This window comes from Uloborus diversus, chromosome 9 (genome assembly GCF_026930045.1).
Source record: "Uloborus diversus isolate 005 chromosome 9, Udiv.v.3.1, whole genome shotgun sequence".
Taxonomy (NCBI): domain Eukaryota; kingdom Metazoa; phylum Arthropoda; class Arachnida; order Araneae; family Uloboridae; genus Uloborus; species Uloborus diversus.
This window is the reverse complement of record NC_072739.1, coordinates 36200635-36226148: the sequence shown is the minus strand read 5'-3', so window position 1 is coordinate 36226148 and position 25514 is coordinate 36200635. Positions and strand designations below refer to the sequence as shown.

General features: G+C 32.7%; 1 protein-coding gene across 1 annotated transcript in view; it reads right to left on the bottom strand.

Annotated features, from left to right (window-relative positions):
* LOC129230024 (low-density lipoprotein receptor-related protein 1-like) overlaps window positions 1–25514 on the bottom strand; it is a 214643-nt gene that overhangs the window by 30330 nt on the left and 158799 nt on the right. Inside the window, exons 35-48 of the mRNA XM_054864409.1 lie at window positions 24983–25102; window positions 22522–22650; window positions 21852–22057; window positions 18800–18987; window positions 17694–17911; window positions 16103–16291; window positions 15474–15612; window positions 12942–13162; window positions 11429–11560; window positions 10751–10870; window positions 9787–10026; window positions 7654–7770; window positions 7445–7561; window positions 5473–5592 (exon numbers count right to left, since the gene is read on the bottom strand). Coding sequence (XP_054720384.1) covers window positions 5473–5592; window positions 7445–7561; window positions 7654–7770; window positions 9787–10026; window positions 10751–10870; window positions 11429–11560; window positions 12942–13162; window positions 15474–15612; window positions 16103–16291; window positions 17694–17911; window positions 18800–18987; window positions 21852–22057; window positions 22522–22650; window positions 24983–25102 — 2256 coding nt within the window. The remainder of the gene's footprint in view (window positions 1–5472; window positions 5593–7444; window positions 7562–7653; window positions 7771–9786; window positions 10027–10750; window positions 10871–11428; window positions 11561–12941; window positions 13163–15473; window positions 15613–16102; window positions 16292–17693; window positions 17912–18799; window positions 18988–21851; window positions 22058–22521; window positions 22651–24982; window positions 25103–25514) is intronic.

The window sequence follows — 25514 nt, the reverse complement described above, 5'->3', positions numbered from 1 at the left end:
GGAACTCATAAAACAAAATGAAGCCCTTGTACAAGCTCTCAAGCTTAAAGTGGATACCCCAAATGAGTCAAAAGTGACAGGGGTCAATTTTGAAAAATATGATGAAATGTCCGAAAATTTTGATTCTTTTATAGAACGTTTCGAGGCATTCTTAGATATTCAAAATGTCCCGAAAGAAAAAAGGGCGAAAACGCTTATATCAAGTTTGTCAGCAAAATTATACAATTTACTGAAGAATCTTTTGTCACCCGACAACCCTGGGGAAAAAGATTTCGAAACGCTCAAGGACATATTAAGAGATCATCTCAATCCGAAACCATTAATTATTCCTAGCCGTCACATATTTTTAAACCACAAGCAGAACGAGAATGAGCCGATTAACGCCTACATCGCAGAACTTCGCTCATTAGCAATTCCCTGTATGTATAAACCAGATGTCTTAAATATGATGCTTCGAGATGTTTTTGTTAGCGGATTAAGAGATCGAGCAACACTAGATAGATTATTTGAGGAAAATGACCTTGAATTAAATCAAACCTTACAGATTGCTTTAGCGATGGAAAAATCTCATTAATCCACGGCAGAATTAATTGGAAGCCAATCTGGAATTCATAAATATAATGCTGAAATGAAACAGAGCCAATATCGGAAGAAAAAGTGCTCTGAAGATAAAAATAATAGAAAATGCTCTCGATGTAATGGAAAAAATCATTCTACAGATGAATGTAGGTTCAAGACTTACAAATGCAAATTATGCGGCAAAATTGGTCATTTAGGAAAAGCATGTTTTTCTGCCAAAGCAAATAAAGTTAATAAACCTGTTAAGCAAAAACAGGTGGATGTAGAAGCTTTTCCTGAAGATGAAGGTGCTGATTCCGTGCCTATTTACACAATTCAGTCTGAAGAGTGTACACTGCCTGAACAAGAACCAAGGAAACCTATAATGGTAAAAGTTCAAATCGAAGGCCATAGGGTAAACTTTGAAGCCGATACAGGTGGAGCCGTTTCAATAATGTCGCTGAAGAATTTCCGAAAAATTTCAAATAAGAAAATTCAGCCTACAAAATTAATTTTTTAAACCTACAAAGGGGATAGAATTGTTCCAATGGGTTATGTAACGGTAAATGTTACCTATAATGAGGTTACGCACGCATTAAACTTGTATATCGTTAAGGAAAATTTAGATACAATTTTTGGTCGCGAATGGTTGTATAAAATTAAACTAGATTGGAATTCAATAAAAAATTGCAAAGTTGAAACAAATGTTAGTCTTTCTAAATTGTTAGGCGAATACAAAGAGTTATTTAGTGATACCTTGGAAGAAATTAAAAATTACGAGTGCAAATTAGAGCTAAAACCTGACGCTAGTCCGGTATTCTGCAGACCTAGACCCATGCCCTTTGCACTGAAAAATAGGGTTGGCGAGGAAATAGATCGCTTAGAACGCGAAAATATTATCGAAAAGGTACATATTTCGGATTGGGCAACACCGATCGTACCAGTGATTAAATCAAATGGTAAAGTTAGGTTGTGTGCAGATTACTCCGTAACATTAAATAAGAATTTAAGAGTGCAACAACACCCACTTCCTAGAATGGAAGATATTTTTGCATCACTGAGTGATGGCAAGGTGTTTTCCAAGGTTGATTTCTCTCAGGCATATTTGCAAATGAAAATGCACCCTGAAAGTCAAAAATTGTTGACAATAAATACACATAAGGGACTCTATCTGTGTAAAAGATTAATGTATGGGGTAAATGCCGCTCCGGCAATCTGGCAGAAATATATTGAAAGTGTTTTTCAGGATTTAAAGGGAGTTGAAGTATTTTTTGACAATGCTAGAATTGCAGCTCCAGACGCTGAAACTTATTTAGTAAGATTAAAAGAATTTTTTGAAAGATGCCGCGCTCATGGATTAAAAATTAACAAAGAAAAAAGTAAATTCTTTCAAAAAAAAAATAGAATTTTTAGGGTACAAGATAAACTCTCAAGGACTATCCCAAACATCTGAACAAGTTAAATCAATTAAAAATGCCGTGGAACCAAAAAATGTTCATGAAGTTAAATCATTTATGGGGTTGGTAAATTTTTATTCGCGCTTTTCAAAAAAGTTAGCTACACTGGCTTATCCTTTGCATGAGTTAACGAAGAAAGATGTTCCTTGGAAATGGGATAAGAAATGTAAGGAAGCTTTTCAAAGGGTCAACGACGAAATTTGTTCGGAAAGAATTTTGGCACATTATGACCCGGAACTTCCACTTTTGTTGGCAACTGATGCGTCACCAGTTAGACTGGGAGCAGTATTGTCACATAAATTTCCAGATGGTTCAGAACGACCGCTTGCTTTTGCATCTAAAACTCTTTCTCCGACCAAACAACGGTATTCTAAAATTGACAAAGAAGCCTTAGCTATAGTATGGGCTGCGAAGAAATTTTTTCTCTACGTGAAAAATACCAAGTTTACTCTAATTACAGATCATAAGCCACTACTGGCAATTTTTGGCTCAAAGAAAGGCTTGCCAGTTTTAGCTGCTACACGTCCATTGCATTATGCGTTGACTCTGCAATCATTTCAATTTGACATTATTTATCGTCAAACTAAGGAACACGGCAATGCAGACTTTCTCTCGCGTTTACCTACGGATTCGGAAAAATTGGCTATACATGATGATATTGATATCTTCCAGTTACATCAAATTGAAACCCTGCCGGTGACAGCGAAAGATTTAGCCAAAGAAACTGAAAGGGATGAAGAACTCACTCCGTTATTACGAATCCTGGAAAGTGGAGGTGAACTGAAGGGAAGGGAGATGGAATACAGCCTGCAAGATGGTTGCATAATGTATGGGTAACGTGTATGCATTCCGAAACTGTATAGAGAAAGAATTTTAAATGAACTGCATCACGGACACTTAGGTGTAGTCAAAATGAAAACTATCGCGAGATCATACGTATTCTGGCAGGGAATCGACAAGGACATTGAAAGGGTTGCAAAAAACTGTGTAGATTGTGCAGTTAACAAAACTGATCCTCCTAAAGTAAAAGTACACCATTGGGAGTACCCTAGCGCTCCAATGGATAGAATTCATGTTGATTTCGCAGGCCCTATATTTGAACATATGTTTTTAATAATAGTTGATGCACACTCAAAATGGCTAGAAGTATACCCCATGAAAACTAGCACTACTTTCAAAACTGTCGAATGTTTACATGATTTCTTTGCTCGCTTTGGACTGCCGATCATGTTGGTAAGTGACAATGGTCCACAATTTACGTCACAAGAATTTCAGGCATTTCTGAAAGTTAATGGCATAAACACAAACCCACAGCACCGTTCAAACCATCAAGTAACGGTCAGGCCGAAAGGTATGTGTTTACTGTAAAGCAATCTTTGAGAACTATGAAAAATTATCCAGGAACTCTTAGACAAAAGCTGAGTACCTTTCTTATGCAATATAGGAAGGCCCCCAACATGACGACATTACAAAGCCCAGCTATGCTCATGATGAAAAGAGAAATTCGTACAAGGATCGACCGGGTTAGACCAGATCTAAAGAGCAGAGTGGAGGAAAGAGTTCGCAAAGGAACTTATGAATTTTCGGATAGAGGATTCAATGTAGGAGATAAGGTTGCAGTTAGAAACTATCGTCAAGGCGATAGAAAATGGCGATTTGGAACTGTAAAAAGCAAAGACGGCCAACTACATTACACAGTAGATGTGAATGGTCAACTCTGGCGACGTCACATCGACCAGATGCGTGACGGGGGAGACATTGAAGACGTCGACTGGGTGCGTCGACCATCCTTCCGGAAAAGATCCAGTGACGTACGTCCTGAAAGCGGTCCAGCCGACAACGACAACAGCAATCTCCAAGGAGACCGGTCCATGCCTTCGGAGATGATTGATGTCCGGCCAGGATCTCCAACCGCCATACCTATGGCAGTTACCAAGATGCCAGGAGAGCCATCAGCTGCACCTGTTCTACTTAGACGTTCCACCCGCGCGAGAAAAGCACCAGATAGACTGGGCTACTAAAGATTAAAAAGGGAGGAATGTGGTGTATCGAACTAATTGAACTCCGCTATCGTAATCGCAGTGACGTCAGAAGCCACTGACGTCACTGAGGAAAAACATCCTCTCAGGAACAGAGGAGATCGGAAGGAACTCCGGAGATGTGCGCATTGGCGACACACTCTGTCTTGTATATAGTATTATGTATATAGTAAATGTAGCAATTAGAATAGTAAAGTCTAGTATTATAATTCCTGAATGATTAATAATCCATTACATGTTCCAGCGAGCATAGGTTCCCAAAAAAGGAACCATAACAGCTTCCAAACTGAAAAATAATTTAAACATCCGAAAGATGCAAAAAAATTGAAATCTTATACACAGCGATCAATTTTCCGCGAAGCACGTGGCTCCATGTTCGCATACTTTTATTCTTCCATTACTTTAATTTATTTTGAACAGTTTTTCAATAAATGTAAAATCAATTGCTAATGCATTTCCGATCCGATGTTTCCCTGAAATAAAGTTCACAAAAAGAAAAAATAACAATCATAAAATAAATTGTGAAAATGAAAAAAGCTGTCCTACATTTGCATATAAGAGCTTCCAAACTGAAAAAAAAATGATATATTTGAAGGATGCAAAAAGATTGATATCTTATACACAGCAACCAATTTTCCACGAAGCACGTGGCTCCTCCATGTTTGCACTTTTTTTTATTGTTTTAATCTTCCATTTTTTAACAGATTTTCAACAAATATTCTATTTTAATTCAGAAGTAATTGAAAAGCAAATGTTTATCCCTTTCAAATTCAATATATCCCCCTGAAATTAAGTTCACAACAGCAAAAAAAAGAAGAAAAATAAAACTACATTTGCACAATAAAAAAAGCCTAAGCCTATTCTGTATTGATAGCTTCTGAACTTTACAGCTTATCCTAGAATTGGCGACACAGAGGGCTTAAGAACTATCCCCCCCCCCCCCCCCCGCTCAAGCTTCACACAATAGCTCTTTGAAAAAAAAAAAAGCACATAGGGAAGTGGTTTATTGTACTACTCTCCATTGACAAAGCTGATTTTTTGCAGCCATTTTTCTGATCATTAGAAGCGATCTGCTTGGTAGAGCTGCGTACGTTTGCTAAACGAAATTCCGCGAACTGAAATCGTTTTAACAGGCGTCAAAAGTAAGATTATCATGGCACTCGCGGAAAAAAAAGAGATTTTAGAGACTAAATCATGAAAATAGAGACTTAAGAGACACTCAAAAAAAAGAGACAAATAGCTAGAAAAGAGACTACTTCCGAGGCCTGAAAAAGCATATAAATGTTAAAAACATGTTTAAAATGTACAAAAGAGAAACGTATAAGCGGTGCTTCACTGTATATCTAAAATCCAGAAGCTCGTGATAGTTACAAACATAACATACAGAGAGATAAAATTAGGTTATTAAAGATACTTACTACAAAGTTCAGAATTTTCATCTGAATTATCATTACAATCATTTTCTCCATCACACTGCCACAAAGCAGATATACATTGTCCATTCTTGCAAGTGAATTCACCGCGTTGACATGTTATACCTAAAGAAATACTTTTATTTAATATTCAGTTTTATTTTAAAGAATTTAGGAAGCCAAATAAAAATATCTTCAATTCTAAAAAACTGTTTAAAATAAAATACATCTAATCAATAATAAAAATTAAAAAAAAAAAAAAACAGCCAAGGGCATTGAACACTACATGGTCTTACATTGTATTATAACATTGGTTTATTGGTACAAAAATAACACCAATTTAAAATCAATTAATTTAAAACTACCTTTTGATGTCTGCGTTTTCAATCGAAGGTGGTCTAAGAAATCTAAGCTGACTACCAAACGGCACGACCTTGAGGGTCACATATCTGGACGAAATTCTGGATTTAGGTCAGTTTGTACTAGATATGAAGCCAGGTAAAGTGGTTTGACTGCACAGGCCCTAGTCCGGCTACAATGGGGGTCTAAATTTGCAAGCTGAGTCCCAAAAAGCAATAGTTTTCCAATTGAAATTAAACCCTTTTTCCCCTTTTCTTGCAATTGCAGTATGAGCCAACTGAATGCATTCGCAACACAGAATAAATACCCTATCTCCTATGTTGTTCTGACTAGAGACGCGGAATGTGTTGGGAGGGCAAATATAGCGCCAAAGTTTCAAATTCCAATCAAAACGCCATTGCAATTCTGGAACCCTGGAACTCGGTCTGGTTCAGACGGCAAAAACTTGAAGGTCTCAAATCTGGATAAACTTCTGGATTTAGGTCAATTCGTACGAGATATGAGCCAAGGTAAATTAGTTTGAGTGCATAGGCTCTAGTTTGGTTGCAACGAGGGTCCAAATTTGCTTGTTTGGCTCCATAACTGCAAGAGCATTTTCTTTGGAATTTGAAGTTGTGGCACAATAGTTGCTCTCCTAACATCTTTTGCATTTCTTGTTAATGTACTATAGGGGCGGGGGAAGTTATTCTATATTGCGAATGCATTCAGTTGGGTGTTACTGCAATGCAATGGAAAGAACCGGGTAAAAAAGTTCAATTTCAAAGGAAAAACCATTGCTTTTCTAGAGCTAAAACTAGCAACTTTGGATCCCAATTGTGGGCGAACTAGGACCTGTGCAACAAACCACTTTACCTGGGTTCATATCTAATGCAAATTAACCTAAATCCAGTGACCCTCAAGGTCGTGCCACTTGGTAGTGAGTTTTTTTTTTTTTAACCTCAAAAAAAAAATCCGTCCAACTATGAGTATGCTGCTCAGTTTGGTCTTATCTCAAGAAAGATATTTCTTTACTGGAAAGGGTTCAAAGAAAGACTACAAAGCTAGTAAAGGGAGTTAAAGATTTAGATTAGACGATACCAGATTTAAAAAGTTTAATATGTCTAACCTGGAGCAAAGGAGTCATATGGGACATGATTCAGTTTATATTTATCAAAATGAAAAATGTCAATAGGTTACTTTTTTGAACGGAAAACAGGACAAGGGGTCATTATTTTAAGTTATTCAAATCTCAGACTAACCTGGAAATAAGGAAAAATTACAACCTTAGTAGGAATATGGGCACTCAGAACAGCTTACCCAAAAAGGTAGTAATGAACATGGGAGTTGATAGCTTTAATAGGGCCATTTTATCCTTTTTGAGGACTAACAAAGTGATTAGGACCAGCCATGCTAAATGGTGCATCCCCACAATTTTTTTTTTCCAACTACAGTGCAGCCTGCATGAGAGTAACTTCTCCTGTTGCTGTTAGTAATTTTCTAAATATGACCCATCCACTGATAAGAGCAACAAAAGAATGAAGCTTCATTGAAAGTCAGACTGATGGTGAAAAGAGTTTTTGCAACAAACTCTGCACCTAAAATTGACCAACTTCACAAGGTGAAAATGACCGTCACTTACCACAGCCTTCTTCATCTGAACCATCAGCACAATCAGTATCACCGTCACAGCGCCAATCAAGTAGTATGCAGAAGTTAGTTGACTTGCACAAAAACTCATTGGACTTGCAAGATATATCTAAATACCACAACAACAAAAAAATTTAGCTACCCATCAAAAAAATGTATTAGTAAAAGTATTAATTTTTTACTGAATGTTTTTGTACTCACTGCAGTTAACTTCATCACTCTGGTCATCACAATTAAATTCGCCATTACAATGCCAGGAAGAACTGATACATTTGCCATTGTCACACTGAAACTCACTTTCTGAGCAATTTCGAGGAACTGCAAGGAAAAAAAAACAAAAGTACAGATTTAAATAGATGAAAATATGACTTCAAAATATAGTTTTTTAAAAATAATAACAGAATACATCAGACCATACTACAAAGATATCCACTTACATCACTTTTCAAAGTTTGTATCCCTTATTTCATATCATCAAATGCTGTGAAACTTAATCAGTGCCAGTTATATTTCTTTCCGTAGCATCCTCCACCCCCTCCCCCCAAAAAAATCACTTAGCTTAAGTCCCATTTTTCTAAAAGAGTATTAATGTACAGTAATAACAAAATATATCACAGCAGCTAAAAAAAAAAGGGAGCTAGTTTTGCTTTTTCCTAATGGCGTACAAAATTACTTTGCCTAAAATCTAAGCTGTCAGCACATTCATTTTAAATTGCGCCTTTTTTAAAAGATCAATTGTTCAACAGAAGGAAATATTTCATTGAGAATCAGACTTAAAACACTGCATGTGAAAAAAAAAAAAAGAAAAGAAAGAAAAGAAAGAAAGAAGAAGAAGAAGAAGGTTTTGCTTCATTGTTTTAAGCCTTAATTTTTAGGCTGGAGTTTTTTTCTAAGTTACGTTTTTCATCTCTTTTTTATCAACTTTTGAGTCTTCATAAAAAAACTTATTCCTCTCTATTTAAATTATCTTTGTATACATTATTTAAATCATGTAAATAATATTTTCATACTTGCAACATTAAACAATGGCATTAAGTTCAAGAAATTATTTTTAAAAAAAACATTGAAAATTCGTTTGATTTTGTTTGAAAGAGACTTCACCAGTGCCATATTTATGGGGGAGCAAACGACCAATGGGGAAGGTTTGCAACTTTCAGAGGACAGCAAATTTTTTCAACTTCCGTGCTTTTACTTGCTGAAATTCGATACAAAAAATTGAAGGTGAGGGCAGTAATTTGAAGTTTTTGCCAGACATGAAAAAATTGTTGATCCTGGCCCTGGAGCTCACAAACAACAAAAGAAATTAGCTATAAGTTACCAACACCAAAATGGGAAAAGGGTAGGGCTATAAGCATATAGTTTATTACCTAAGCTTATACCTTCACTATATAATATGAGCTGCACCATGCTTGCAGACATTCAATAGGGTTTTAAATTAATTTTAGCTTTCAGTGTAAACTGTAATCTCAGCTTCAAGGAGAGGACCTCCAGCTGAATTGTGAGTATTCCAGACTGATGAGCTCAAAACAAGATCAAACTGTCGCCTCTGGATGTCGTAATCGGGTTTTTGGCATATGCTTGTAACCAATTTGAGAAATAGCCCGAACTTATCCCTCTCAGTTAACAAAACAACTTCCAACAAAGTACTTGATGATGATCAAGTATATTTGCATGTCGTAATTCATAGGAAAAAATTATATAATGCAATGCAGGCCTTGAAGTTTACATTCTTCCTCCTTTTTTCCTAAAAAATGTTCACTCAAACAGCAAATGGGGCTTTTTGAGGTAAAAATATTTTCAGTAGTTGAACCAATTTGATTTGCCATATTTAAATGTTTCATGTTAACCCTCCCCTCCCCCCATCTTTTTTTTTTTTAATTTTTTGAAGTTTGAAGCTTTTTGAAAAAATTTAATTATAAACTTTACAAAAAAACTTTGAAGATTTAAAAACAAAATTTATCAAGAGAGGTCAAAAAAGAACAATGAAATAGAAATTGTTACTTAGAGAATAATTTCTGATTTTCTCGAAAGGGAATTTAACCATAGAATAGTTTTAACTTCATTACTTCAGAAGAACAGGCAAATTAATTAATAATAATATGGGAAAACTGCTGCAAATGATTCTGATTTGCTTGATTTTGTTCTTTAAATATCTGTATTTTTGTAAATATTAACTTATATCAGTGAATATAAGAGCATGCCAGAAATACTGACTCTTAGTACATGCATAACTACATTTTAGTTATAGCTAAATGAGTTTTTAAAACATGCATGGATGTTGATTTATCAATGAAATTTCAAACAGCAATCATGATTCATTTTCATTGAGCTTACCACAGCCAGCTTCATCTGACAAATCACCGCAGTCATTGTCATAGTCACAACGCCATCGGCCAGGAATACACCTATTGTTGTTGCACTTGAAGTATGAAGGGTGACAAGTGGTAGTGTCATGGCAAGAGTCTGGTTCATCCTCTCTATCATTACAGTCCATGTCTCCATCACATTTCCAAGAGAGGGGGATACAACGTCCAGAATTGCAGCGGAAGAAATTCGTGGGACACACTCTTCGAACTAAAATAAGACTCATTTTAGGAAAGGGTCTCTTTTTTTTTGTTAAACATTAAAGAAATAAACGAATTGAAAAAAACTTAAGTGATGTTAAAGTGAAATTAAACTTAATGGTTAAGCATTAAAAAGCACACAATTTTTAAATCCTATAAATTTTTCTATAGTTTTGATAGTTTAGACAAATCTGCATTTGCTGTATGACAGTTAATAGTTTTGAAAGTACAAGCTTAAGTGAGGTGGTGAGAAGCAAAGGAATATAAGTGCAGGGCCGGATTTGGAAGTGTAGAGGCCCCAGGGCAACACAGGAGTGGAGGCCCCTAATCAGGGTTCGAAAAGATCATCATATTTTCGAAAATATCCGATACTTTGATATATATCCGATATTTTTAACCCGTGAAGGTTAGGATATTTTGCAAAAATTTTACTGTGGGGGCCCCTTTGTTGTGGAGGCACTGGGGAAGGGGCCCCGCCTGCCCTCCCCTAAATCCGGCCCTGTATAAGTGGATTTTGAGTAAAATGCATGCAAAGTTCAAACTATAGGTAGACTTAAGCAAAGAAACAGGAGTAGTTATCTTAAAGAAAAACAGGAGGCAGAAAAGGGGTATGTTTGAAAATGTAATGCATTTCATTATTATGTAATCACTTACGCATAAAATAAACAAATTATTTTTTTCTGTAAATTATATTTTTTATATGAAATATCATACAACAGAAAGCAAAAACATACTACAATCCTCAGGTTCATCAGAATTATCTCCACAGTCATCATCTCCATCACATTCCCAAACAGCTGGAATACATTTTGAATTTTGGCAGAGTTTTTGATTTGGCAAGCATGTTCTTGGAGCTGAACAAAAAGTTTGAAACAGAAAATTAACATTTATAACTGCATAATAATGTAAAAAAGACCAAAAGCTTTAAAAAAACCATGTACAAGTTTTTTCAATTAGTTATTAACACTAAATATCATTCAAACTTTAAAAGCTATACCATCGTACAAAAGAAAATAATCAGAAAATAAAACATATATGGAGTAAGAGTACATATATGCAGTAATATTTGAAAAAAAAAATTACAATAGCTTTATTTTAAAAAATAAATAAAATCACAAAAGAGTAGTATGAAATAGCACCATTTCAGATCGTCAGTAAACTTCAACAAAACACCCATTAATCTTTCAAAAACAAAAAAAAAAGACGAAAAACATTTATGACTTGCAAAGAAAAAAAAGATTAAATGGTAGTATAAAATACTGATTTTTTTGATCATCTATGAACTGCAACAAAATGATTGTAGATAATGTTAGAGTAAAACAAGTCAAGTCAATTCAGCAGAATTTTTTTAAAGATGGAAATCTTGTTATTGGTACTTGCAACATAAATAAAAACATCTGATCCATACATACTGCAATTCATTTCATCTTCTCCACCAGGACAGTCTTTAGTTCCATCACAATGACTGGCAAGACTAATGCAATATGCTTGAGTAGTGCCATTTCTAGGACACTTGAATTGGCTCAATAGACATGTATGCTTATCTAAAACAGGAAGAGAGAAAAAAACACTATTACTAAAATTTTAATCAAGAGAATATATACCAGCAAAATATAAAATAACATTTTAAAAACAACGTACTTGACAATCATATTACATTTTTTTGATTATTGGTAAAAAGTAGCCTTTTTTATTTTTTTATTATTATTTTTTTTTTTTTTGCAGTAGTTTGTACTTTAAAACTACCTTTAAAAAGTTTAAATAACCAAAAATGTGTAAGAGAATCAATTGAAATATCAACAATGGGAATAACACACATATTCAGAAAATTTTAAGACTTCAAAGAAGTCAACAAAACTCTTAACTACTTAAAATTGAATTCCTTCGAGATTTTTATATCTAAAAAAAAAAAACCTCTTTTGTGTAATACATTAATTAATGCACAATTTAAAAGAAAAAAATAACTGTGAAGATTCGAAGACTATTTATATTACAACACAATGAGACAAGAGAGAGAGAGTAAAAATCTACATTTTAATTCTTGACTCAAGAGCACACATACCCTTTCAAATTAACATGCCTTGTTTCAAATAAAATAAAGTAACAGTTCTTGCAAAATTTGACCTTAAAGACATTTTCTAATGACTTATAATCTCACACAATATTATAAAAGGTACAACTTTCAGAGTGCAAGCTGTTACTGTAAATGTTAAGTTGATCCTAATGAAATAACCCATTCAACTTTGTTATTTATATAGGTACTGCAAAAACCATTTTGATGGAGGAATAGGCAAACTAGTGATGTAGCTGGAAGGGAACACTGTTCCCTGAAATATTTTATTTGCTACTGCAAAAACAATGCAAATTTGCTTTAAATTAGTTTCAAAGTATCCTTTAAAAAATCATACACACATGTCTAGCCTGAAACTGCTAATTAATCTAAACTGACCTTTTTCGGCTTTAAAAAAATCCATTTACATTGACATCGCCCCACGAAAAAGACTAGTTTTCTCCCTTAGTAAGATCTCTATGGTTCCACCACATGTTTTTAAAACGATAGCATTGAGGCAAGTCATTTTCAAAAATCATTTGAATCATATTCAGCATGATTAATTTAATGAGGGTCAAGTGTACTAATAGCATAAATCTATGCCTCAGAACCAGACTAACATAAATCACACAATTGCTACTTTACAGGAAAGAGGGAAAAAGGATGGGATGTGCACTCTTTTCTCCCTGGTAAAAAATTGAAAATGATTTGTTTTGAAAGGTTTATGTTCAAATAGTTCGATACGGAATAGGCTTCTACGTTTTTGGATGTACGTCAGTCTGGCTCTGAGGTACAGAAATATCGAGCAATTTTCATGATGAATGTTTTGCTTTATCTTCAACAGCAGTTTTATGAACGAAATCCAAAGAACTTACCACAATCTTTTTCATCAGACATATCCCTGCATTGTGTGACACGATCACAAATTTGGTTAGGTTGAATGCAATTACCATTAGCACACTGAAATTGTCCAGGGCTGCAGTGGAAAGGCGGACAATAATCAGGTTCATCAGATTTATCACCACAATCATCTTGGGTATCACAGAACCACCAATTAGGAATGCACTTATAGGTTGCAGAACATACAAATTGAGAGCTATAAAAAAAAAGATATCATAAAGGACAACTACATACAAGTTATTAAAATGTTACAATTACAAATTTCGTAAAGAAAAAGGAAGTTAAAAAATAAAAAAGCATTGAAAGGAAATAATTTATTGGATTTAAGATGAGTATTACTGCGTAGCATTTTAAATGCCAGAATAATTTTAGGATAACTTTTGATTAATTCTTAAGTTGGACACTAAACAATCATACAGACATATCAGCACCATTATGATAGCAATGTTGTAATTTTCCCTTCCACACCGAATGTCGTAGAACATTGCCTAAGCCCTGTCATGGATTTTTACGTGGCACAAATATGCTGATAGTTGGATCTCTACAGTAAGAGAATTCAACCTTGGAAAGTTGTAACGAACATCAATCCAGTATCTCTTGGGTGTGCAAGGGATGTATGTTAATAAGTCATATGAGGCAGTGAGAAGCAAAGGGATGTAAGTGGACATTTTCAAGTTTTGAGTAACACGTATTTAAATATAACATCCTAGGTAGGCTTTCATTGATTTTTTTTTCTAAATCTTGCTGTATAGCAGCAACTACCAGGGCTACTAGAACCATCTCTTGCCCCATGACAGAGGAGAGGTTTATCTACCATATGTACTGGTTATCTCCAAATTTTTAATTTTACCACTTACACCCCTTTGCTTCTCACTGCCTCATATGTAGTTGTATGACATTGCTATAACAATATGTTATCATAATGTTATTAATATGGCTCTATGTATCTTTTTTACTAAGTCCCATGTGACACAAGGCAGCCGTCTTCCAATCAGAAGACCTGGGGCAAGAGAAATTGTAGAGTCAGAGGAAGAATCCATCATTCCCCCCCCCCTCCCCCATGCTATACGCAATTCTATGTCTTCAAGCTTAAATGTTGGGAATTAAGGAAGAGAAGTACTCCTCTGAAAAAACCCTTTAAAACTGATTGTCCCCAAGATGCAACACAAATCTATTCTCAATGGAGTGCTACAGCTGCCCGAACAAACATGGCAGCATAATTTAGCATAAAACAAAAATTTATAACGGGCATTATTATATTACCCAGTTTACTATAAGCCTAAGAATGCTTCAACAGCTCTTAGTGAACTGTAAAATTAACCTAGAATGGATCAGAGGTAATACTGTAGGAGATTAGAGGGAACTTTTAAAGTAAAGTATACTTATATCATGCCATTGATGACAAAAAAAATATTTAATTTTAAAAAAGAATGAAAATTAGTACAAAAAAAAAAAAAAGAACTATCATTATAAACATATGCAAGAGGGTGTCGAAACTAAAAATTTTCCAGTATTGTTACTTTCTTTAATAAACTATAACATTAAAATTAAATATTACAGAAATTGTTCAAAAAAAAATTGGTGTCTGTTACAAAAAATATGTAAATTTAAAGAAAATAATACATTTAAAAGTACTAGACTCCATGCCAACCCTGTTTATACACTTTTACTAAAACCATGCTCAAATGATCTTAAATATGATAACACTTAAACTACGGGATGTTCGCTTCACTCACCAACCCCTGCTTCCTACAGCAACTCACTGACCAATACAACCTTTGGATATGAGCTTGTCAACTTTGGCAATCAAACTGATTAAAAGAATGATAAGAACGAAAGATTTTTCATTCATGACTCTGCTTGTTAAAGTTGTGCGAAGATAAGACCGGGTGAAATAGGTTCTTCATAAAACTTCAAGTTTTTTGGTACCCCGTTCGGCTCTCAACTGCCAGTGGTTTTCAAAAAGCTGAGACTTCAAATAGACTGATGTGCACAATTTTAATAGCATAAAAACATGTTTTTCAAAATCTACTCTGAAACAAGACTTAACACATTACATTTGTTGATGAGTGTCAAAAACTTAATTTTTCTGAATTTTATGAAATGTTTTTAAAAGTCATGGCAGGTAAGAGGTTTAATTTTTTTTTTTTTTTTTTTTTGGATAACATCAAAAATACTTCTACACCAAAACTACTTCTGTAACAGTTATTCAAAAGAACTTTTGAATATTGTTTTCCAATTTGAAAAGAAAAAAAAAACCACACTGTTAACTAATTATTTGTATTTTCATCAAAAATGTCATGCGTAAGGAATTTAATGCGGCACAAAGCTTCAATAAAAACTAAGAATTGAAAAAAGTTTTTAAATTGTCATATTTTCCATGAAAGCAGTCAATTACATAAAGTAATTTTTTTTTTAGAAAAGACTAAAAATAACAAAACATGTCATTAGGGGGATGTTCAGTCATATCGTTAAAAAAGAATAACAAAGTATAACTGTGTACTTACCTAGTGCAATTATTTTTACAGGAGACATTATCTTCTTCAAGGACATAATGTTCCGGGCAGGCACATGTAGCCTCACCTCCAGGTTTGAGCAAACATAAAGTAGTGCACTCTGCTGCAGTGCAAGGATTTGATTTTTTTACTGCAAAATAAAGTTAAAAATCTGAATTAGTAAGCTTCAAAGTACAATGTATGAATTTGATAGAAAATATCAGAACTAAAAGGCATGCAGAAAATACATTTAAAAAAAAACTTGTATAGATTCAAAGAGATTATTTCGTTGTGTTAACAACAAATTTCATAACAGTAAAAATTATTTAAAGCAGTTAGAGTTTCTTCTTCAAACAATATGAATTTTCCCCAAGATTTTCTTTAATCATAAAAGCCAAATTAAAGCATTGCATTAATTTCAGCAAAATAAATGCTGCATACTACGAAATTCAATAGCAACAAAAGAACAGAGATCTGTTTTAAGTTGAGTGAAGGAAGAAAACAACCCACTTTGAAACGCTCACATGTTTCAAGGGGTAGCTATTGAATGATAAGATGCAAAGTTCCATTTTTATTGAAAACTTGCTTTAAGCATATGATTTCAAGATTTTACATTTAACTTCATAAACATATGTACATACATGATGTCTGTCGATAAGGATGAAAAACTTGTATATCCATTGGACGATGAGTAGTTGTGGCAATTGTTGTATAATTTTCACAATGATATTTATGGCACCTTTCAATGCTTTTTGTCACCCAATCAGTCCAGTATAATTGATCTTCAAACACCGTTAAAGCAAATATATGATGAACAGCATCAAATGGACCTAAAATGAATTTCTTTTTTTAATGATTTTTTTTAATTAAATCATACCTAAATATAAGTAACTCTTAACACATGAATCTTGAAACTTATGCAGTTGAACAATGAGTACAGATTGACATACAAAACCTTTGCAGCAATCAATGTACACAGCAATCATCATACATAATTTTAAAAAATAATTCATTTTATTGCTTCGAATAGTACAACAGCAATAAGATGATCTGTAATATACATTCTACATAAAGCAGTTACAGAATAAACAGTACAGTAGAGTCTGAAAATTCAAATTAATCGAGACTGCCACTAATTACTGAACACTCACACTAAGTAGACTTTGTCACTGTAGTAGGAGCATAAAGCAGCTGAATAGTAAGCATAAAAAAGTACTTGAAAGAACATCATACTAACGCAATTGAATTTTAAAAATAAATAAATAGTTAAGCATCTCTATACACAAATGCTCTTTCTTACAGAGTTGTCTTGCAAGCTTTAAAAAAAAATAGAAATCATACAGTAAAGCTAAGTTGCTGGTCCACATAGCAAAATAAAGTATCTATGTATAGTACACATTTAAAACATGTGCATAATATATTCTGAACAACTCTGTTTTCCAGTTAAACTCTTATTAGAGTACATATCGAGAACAGTCATTGCAATATGAGTTACTTAGCTTTTAAATGGAAAAAAAAACATTGGTTGACTTCCATTTTGTTTAATTTCGCCCCAAAATTTTTGTTTCTATTTTAATGCAACACATTTTTTTAATTAAAAATGAAATTAATTAAGAAACTCGAATTATATTAGCATAAAGATGTTAACAAGATTTGACACTTTAAAAGAAGTTTTTGCAGAAAATACAGTAGAATACCTTTATAATGCCGACCTGTATAACGCAATTCTCTGTAAACCGCACAACTTTTCAGAAGTAAACAATAAGTTTTGAAGTTTAAAAAATCCCTCTGTTTTGCCTTGCAAACATAAAAATTGTTAGGAAAATTAAGTTTTGAATCAGTTTTTCATGTTTTCATCTTAATTCAAAGCTTTTAAATGAAAATTAGCATTCACAGTAAAATAAAAATACCACATGGTTCCTTGAAAAAGCAACTGTTATGCAAACCATGAAGCTAGCAGAAGTGCAGGATATTTCACTTTCTTGTAATAAAGAAACAAATTTATTTGTGAATGACTCGTATAATTAGTGCTTTAATACTCACTACAGATAAAACTCATTCTGAAGTGCTAATATACAGATATATTTTGAATATTAGTTTAAAAATTTGTGAAATGACCTATATAATGCCAAAACCTGTAGAACGAAAAAACTCTGGTTCCAAGATGTGCATTATAATGGTCTTCTACTGTAATAACAAAACAGATATCTTGATTTAAAAATTTAGTCTTACCTCTGGCAATGACAGTTCTTCGATTCTCACCGTCCAAATCAGCAACAGCTATATAATCTTCTTTAGCATCAGCCCAAAAGATTTCCCGTGTCACATAATCTATGGTAAGAGCATTCGGCCAGCCTAAGGATTTATTTATCAATTTGCTAAAATGTGTACCATCCATGCCAGCTTTTCCGATGTATGGTCTATCCCCCCAATCAGTCCAATACATATACCTAGAAATAAATTTTAAATAATTATCATCAACATTTCCTTCTTTCTATCTTCAAACAACACTAAAAATCGTAACTGATATCCATTACATACAAAGTGTGAGAAAAGTTAATTTGAAACCAAAATAAATTGGCAATGTGTGGATACATTTTCTTTGAGTACATAAAATTCTGGTCACGCAGAAGATACAACTGTAATAAATGGTTAAACATATTAATGAGATCATGCACTGTAGTTTACAAAGAAATTGTGGGAATGTGTCCAGAATTAAAATGTTGTGTACATACTTTATTTGAAAAAAAAATTTCAGCCAAGAAATGTATGCTCATAAAAAACTTATTTAAACAAGCCTTGCTAATTTAGTAACTTTGTAGGCAATCAGCACTTGAAGTTGCAGCATCATGGTTCAATATTTGAAAGGAACATGTATAAATTTGAGAACAAAACTCAGTTTTTGACTTCAATTACTATAAATAAGGATAGCTAGTTTGAAAATCACTTTTATAATTTTTTTTTCATACATAACATGATTCTAGTAATAGAGACACATAGGTAGCTCAATTACATATTTTAAATATCAATAAAACCAAATATACAGGCTGACCAACTAAAATATACTGACTAAACCAAATATCAGGGGGGGGGGTCTGATGCAGCCTAGGCTTTGAAAAATTAATGCTTCTAATAAGTGGGCGACATGGGCGGGGTTTTTGTTATTTTTTTATTAAATTTGCATTGAGTATACACCATTTGAGTGTACTCAAAAAGAAATTTCAGAACAAATTTTTAATAACATTTAAAACATGAATTGCATTCCTAGTAAATGAAAATGAAAGTCATAATAGCATAAACAGTATGCTTCAATTTCAAACAAAAATAAAACACCATACCCACGAAATGGATCAAGGACAATGGCTCTAGGTTCCTGGAGGCCCTTTCTGATTAAAACTTTGCGAAATCGACCATCTAAAGTTGAGACTTCGATGGTATCCTTCCCTTTATCACACCAATATAAATTCCTGCCAATCCAATCAACAGCTAATCCGTCAGGACTCTGAACTGAGCCAGCATGTAAAAGCTGAAATATTTTTATTGTTTCAAGTTACTTTCATACATTTCAAAAAATTGAATTTAACATAATTTAAAAAATAGATAAGGGGAAAAAATGTATCAATTCAAGAATTCTGTCCCCTCAATAATTTAAGAAGAACTTGGTTAAGGTGATTTAGAAAACTCTATTACATTTTCAGTAAAAAAAATGCATACATTATGATATCTATTTAACCTGATTTCTACTTCAAACAATTTTATAACAAGTTTCCATAATTGGATAGCTTACTTATTTTATTCAAACTTTATGATGTGACTACACAGTAATCAAATCAAAATTAATAAGTATACTATATAACTAGTGATGTGGATCGGGTAAATACCCAGCGGGTAGGTAAATATTTTTTGGGTATTTACCTGGGTATTTACCCAAGGCCTGGGTAAATACCCAAAAACTGGGTATTTAATAAAAAAATGCAAAAAAGCGAATGAGAATTTTTTTTTTTAAATCTAAATATGAAATAATTGGTAAAACTGATATATACATATGTATTACACAGTTTATAATATTTTTTATTGGAAGACTTGATGAAATCATGAAAGAAACAGATCCTGAATCAAAGAACCTTTCTTTTCAATGTCATAATTGGAGAAGTATAAGCAATTCATTATGAACTTCAGGATTTCAAAATCACAATCTAGGTTAGTCAATCATACAAAAAATGAAAAAAAAAGGAAGCATGAAGGATGTTTGGCAGAATAAACTGAGAAGTTATTAAGACTATCGTGTTATTTATTTTATTGATATTTAAGTGATAACATGGAAAATATAGAAACAGTTTTCACATTAATAAGCAAAAAGAAGCAAAATATTCTTTTCTGTTGCCTTGCTCATTTGCATTTGCTCCCCTGTAGGGTGGGAAGGTAAATATTTTTTTGGGTGTTTTTCCGAAGGCAGGGTAAATCCCCTAATAATTGCGCATTTTGCAAAAAAAATTTAGGTGGTATTAAAAGGTGACTATTATCTTTTTTAAACATAAACCCTAAAATAAAAGATTAAAAATTTTAAATGAATTTTAAATGTTTATGTATAATATGTGTGTGTGTGTATATATGTTTGTGTGTGATACAGAATACACCTGAACAATTGAACTAAGTTTGGAGGAAATTTCTGCATAGGATATAGGTAAATAAATTGTAATAATAAATTGAGCGACATTTCGTTACATTTTGATGTCATGCAGGGACATATTACTGGGTTATAAAAGACTAGGACCTTTAAAAATTGATGTTTGCTTTTTTTTGTAACCAGTTAAGCTTTTTTCTTTTTGTAGAATGGCTTTTTATATCTGAAATTTGGCTATTAACATTGATTAGGCATATCCAACACATTTAATGTGAATATCATATTAGATTGCTAAGCTGTTTCACACAATAATTCTTTAAATATGTGATCAAAATACAATATTTGGGCAAAAATTTATTGTTTTGTATATGGTTGGTTGTATATATACATAATGGAATGCATACAGAAAAGTATTTTAGATGAATATAAATTTATGAAATAAATACCCGGGTATTTACCCATTTTGGGTATTTACCCGGGTATATACCCTGGGTATTTTCCCCTAAAAATAAATACCCAGGTATTTTACATCACTATATATAACAAATAAATACCTTTGTGCTGAAAATTCAAAAAATCAGTAATCCAACGTTATAAAGCACAAAAATTGCAAAATATTGCAGACACGTGTTTCGGTGTTACAAGGAACACCTTTTTCAATGCAAAGAAGTGTGAGTTTCGGGATGAAAAGTCATCCGAGAAAAGCAACACGGTGGAACAGGAGATAGTATAAATATCAAAAAATAGAAATTAAACAAAACAAAAAAGATAAAATGACACCTGGAGGCAAAATTTATTATATAATTCCATCAGGAAAAAAACCGTTAACTAATAAATTTTCCAAGAAAAGCTATAAACAATGCAAAAAGTCCAAAAATGAAACCACTCTGAATAAATTAGCAATAAATTTACCAGTGGGAAAAACTATGTATGGAAGCAATGTATCAAATGGAGAAATGCAGGAAAAAACAAAGTGAAGGATAAACATATTGGAATTAGTTAATCACAAAACGAAATAAGAAAGCAAAAAATAAAAAAAATAAAAGTAAGAAATGTACGACGTTTACATAAAAATAATAGAAAAACTAAACCAATTTTAACAAAGGAGTCCACACAGAAAAAAAATAGGGAATTGCAGTAAGATCGTTAACTAAATTAGAACGGTTCCTCAGGATGTGGAAAGATTCCCAAAAATCAAGATCCAACAAATTGGGGCATTTTTGGATAATTTGATAAGAGTTAAAATCAAAAGAGTGATTCGATTCCCAACAGGGTTGGGCAATACTGGATTTATTCAGCTGTTGCTTTCTCACATAGCTTTGATGTTCTTTTAACCGAAATTTCAAAGAATGGCGGGTCTGTCCGATGTATCCATGTCCGCAATTGCAAACAATTTTATAGATCCCACAACAATTAAGAGGATGAATAGAATCTTTAAGAGAAGAGAAAGAAAGTTTATTAATAGGAGAAAATACCACTTGGAATTGAAATATTAAATAATATTTTGAAAGGAAGTTTATAAAAAATACTTTACACAAACAAAATATTAATAATATATGAGCATATTTACAATATAGCAGCTAAAGTATCATTGAATATTAAATTAAAGGTTAAAAATTCAGCAGCAAATCATGCAGAAAATATAAACTATTTTTAATGATACAAATAACCTTCTTGAAACACATTAATGAAAAATAGGTTGTCTACAATAATTTAAGATTATTCTATTGAATTTTCAGAAAGAAAAAAAAAGAAAAATGTTTTACCTGGTGGCCAGGTGTACTCAAACACATTCTTTTGATACTGCTGCCGAGAGCAGTTACATCTGACCAATACAAACAATTTTCCAGCCAATCAAAATCCAATGCAACTGAATTTGTAAGATTGCGGGCAAGAAGTTCAGTATCATGTCCATGAAGGTCAATTTGTCTGATGTAGTATCGGTTTGAAAAGATCAACATTGGTTTCACAGCTAGAAAATAAATCAAGCTTGAATTCTGTTTTTAAAAAAATCTTAAGTGAATGCACTATACCAACATTTAAATGTAAGAAGCATTCTTAACAAGAGGTATTAATCACTATATTTTGGCCATCATAAAATTTCCATATTAATATGGTCAACTTCTGTTTTGTAGATCCAGGATTGACATATCCTGACATACCCTAATGTTATGCTTTAGAAGTTTAGCCAATAGCAAATATTCAAAGCGTTAACAATATCACTATCGATAAACTTGCAGATTAACATTGGCTCAAGAGAGACTCAATCAGATCCAGTCAAACACACAGTATCAACAAGAAAAAAATTCATTCTTCAATTTGTAAATTTTTGCGTTCAGCGAAAAATAAATCAAGAAAACTTTCAAGCAAAAACTAGTCAAACAGTTGCAAAATGGCACAAATATTTTAGATATTACAAAGACAATAGACACTTACTACTATTAGCTTTACATGTTACACCGCCATCCAAAGATAAATAGCCAGTCTCACAAAAGCACTTGTAAGAGCCCAAAGAATTGCGGCAATGTTGACTGCAGGGATATTCCTCCAAACACTCATCAATATCTGAACAGGAAAGAGAAAATTAACAACAAAAACACTATGTGAGCTGATTAATTGTGTTGTTCATTGTAAAAGTGGTGTATATCCTTGCAAATGATTTAATGATACTTTATTATTAGAGGTGCTACCGAATATTCGGTAGGTATTTGGTATATTACAGATTCGGCAGACAACCCAAATATTCGGATAGATCGAATGCAGTATAACTTTAATTTAAGGATACCCTTTTTAACGATTTCAACAATTTAGTAATACATTTCACTGGTACGGATTTGACTGTATTGAATGTCTATGTGCCTCGATTTAATGGTATCCTTGATTTAACGATAACGTTTTACAGTCCCTTGACAATCGTTAAATCAAGGTTATACTGTACTTCAATATTGAACAAAAAAAAGCAAATAGATTTAATTGTTTGATACAGTAGACCCTCATTTTACGCGGGGGTTATGTTCCACGGAAATGCTGCGTAAATCAAAACCGATTAAACCGAGAAATAATATTAGTGTTAAAATAGGGGTTAGGTTCCGTAGATAAAAAAAAATACTTCATTTAATGATGAATAATTTTATGATGAGTTTGATGTGTACTTATATCAATTTCTATGCACAACATGCGTAAAGAAAACATAAATTGATTTTTGTGTTCTGTTTATAAAAAGGAGCTGGTCTTTTGGTAGTTATTAAGAATTTTTCTCTGTAGTACTTAGCAGAGCATTAATGCATCTATGATCACTTGCGCCATTTCCATGATAGAATCTTGTTTCACTAACAAATCAGAAAGATCATTTCTATTGTCTAGGAATAGCAAAAATTTTTCAATGTGAGCGTTTTTGGTTGTGTGTCATCCATGTCGGTATCCTTGTTGGTTTTTTCATCCTTTGTCACTTTTAAAAGCTCTTCTTCCAGTGAGTTCTGAACTGTGTAAGTTTAATAACTTTACTTCTGGAAAGAGCTCTGGAATCAATCGCATAAAATGTCTCCAGTGGCCCTAGCTCGATTATTAGCACGCCAAAACGCAGTTGATCACTCATGTGTAATCTGCAATCTTTAGGAGTTTGGATTTTGAAATAGGGGAAAATTTTATCTGTTTGCATTGCTGCATCCGCGAAAAACTGAAACTCATCCGCGTAAAATAAAATAAAGGTGGCAAATTTTAAACTGCCCATAACCAATACGCATAAAACTAGGATCTACTGTAATTGGCAAAAAAGCACATTTTTTATGCATTGAATGAAAGTAGTATCACAGTACAAAATCAATTCAAATTTTCAGTTTGTTCAATTTCCCTTAATTTTATGACAATAACCAGAAAGAAAATGCTAGGATATTAAATTTTTGTATTTTCATGTCTTAAGTTTTACACCTTATGAAATATTAAATATTGTTAAAAACAACCTAATTAACATTAATCATTGTGGTCAAACTTTTAAAATTCTTTATCAGTTTCTGAAGAGATCCCAGAAAATCAATTAAATAAATTATAATTCAATGATATTTTAAGCAACTTGGTTTTGTATTTGTGTATAACTGAAATGCAAGATTCTTTATTTATGGCATAACATGCTATTGAGATTATCAGTTATCAAATCATATATCAGGAAAGAAATTAATTTTATTATAAAGTGTATGCAGAATTTCCGACGAACGTAAAACACATTAGCCATTTGCTATATTAATTTGTTTTTGCTTTTGGATTGATTTATTTTAAATTAATAATTATACTTGGTGTAGATGAATTTTGCATGTTAAATGAAAATGCATTTATTTTTTCCAAAATAGATAAAGATTTTGGATTTTAAATTAGCTTAAAATTCAAATGTTACGGTTTAATTTTTTTCATCAAGTATTTGGTATTCGGCCAAATATTTGATTTGAATTTTAACCAAATATTCATTATTTACTCAACAAAATATGGTATTGATGCATCTCTATTCATCATATAATAATGCCTTATTATATGTCGTATTATTTCTTGAATCAAACATACATTTATTTATGTTAAATTAAATATATTCTTCTAAGCTCAGTTTGCAGCATTCCGGTTGATACAGGGTAATATGATGTACATAGGTCTATTCTGTTTTTAATTCTTAGGAATTTAGGCACAATAGTTCTTGTCATATACTAAGATCTCCTTTTTTTTAATGGAAAATTTCACGAAATAATACATCTACAAAAAATGTATTCACAAACTTTTGAATACAAAAGAACTACTCTTAAATGAGAACTTTTAAACAGAAAAAAATATGCAATCAAGTTTTTCCTTTTTTTTTCGAATTCTAGAAAAGGGTTTCTTTATAGATTGACCCCTGATACATAAGTGTACACATTACCTTCACACTTTTGACCATCCTCCATAAGTCTATATCCGGCTCGACAACTACATTTATATCCTATGGGCATATCAACACACTCTTGTGCACAAGTGAATTCTGATTCACATTCATTAATGTCTGAAAAAAAGCAAGGCCATATATTTTTCAATATTATTTCAGAAATAATGGCTAGTAAAATGTCAACATATGAGGCAGTGAGAAGCAAAGGGATATAAGTGGCAAAATTTAAAATTTGGAGATTACCAGCACAAATAGTAGGAGAACCTTTTCCCTGTCTTGTGGCAAGAGATAGAACTAGTAGCCCAGGTAGTTGCTGCTATACAGCATGATTTAGAAAAAAAAAATCAATGAAGGCCTACCGAGGATGTTATATTTATACGCATTTTACTCAAAACTTGAAAATATCCACTTACATCCCGTTGCTTCTCACTGCCTCATATATTGTTTCACTTTTTAAGCACAAATAAAAGAGACTGATTTCAGTTTATTAGGTGTGCAACAATTTGAAACAATAACTTGAATCGTGAGT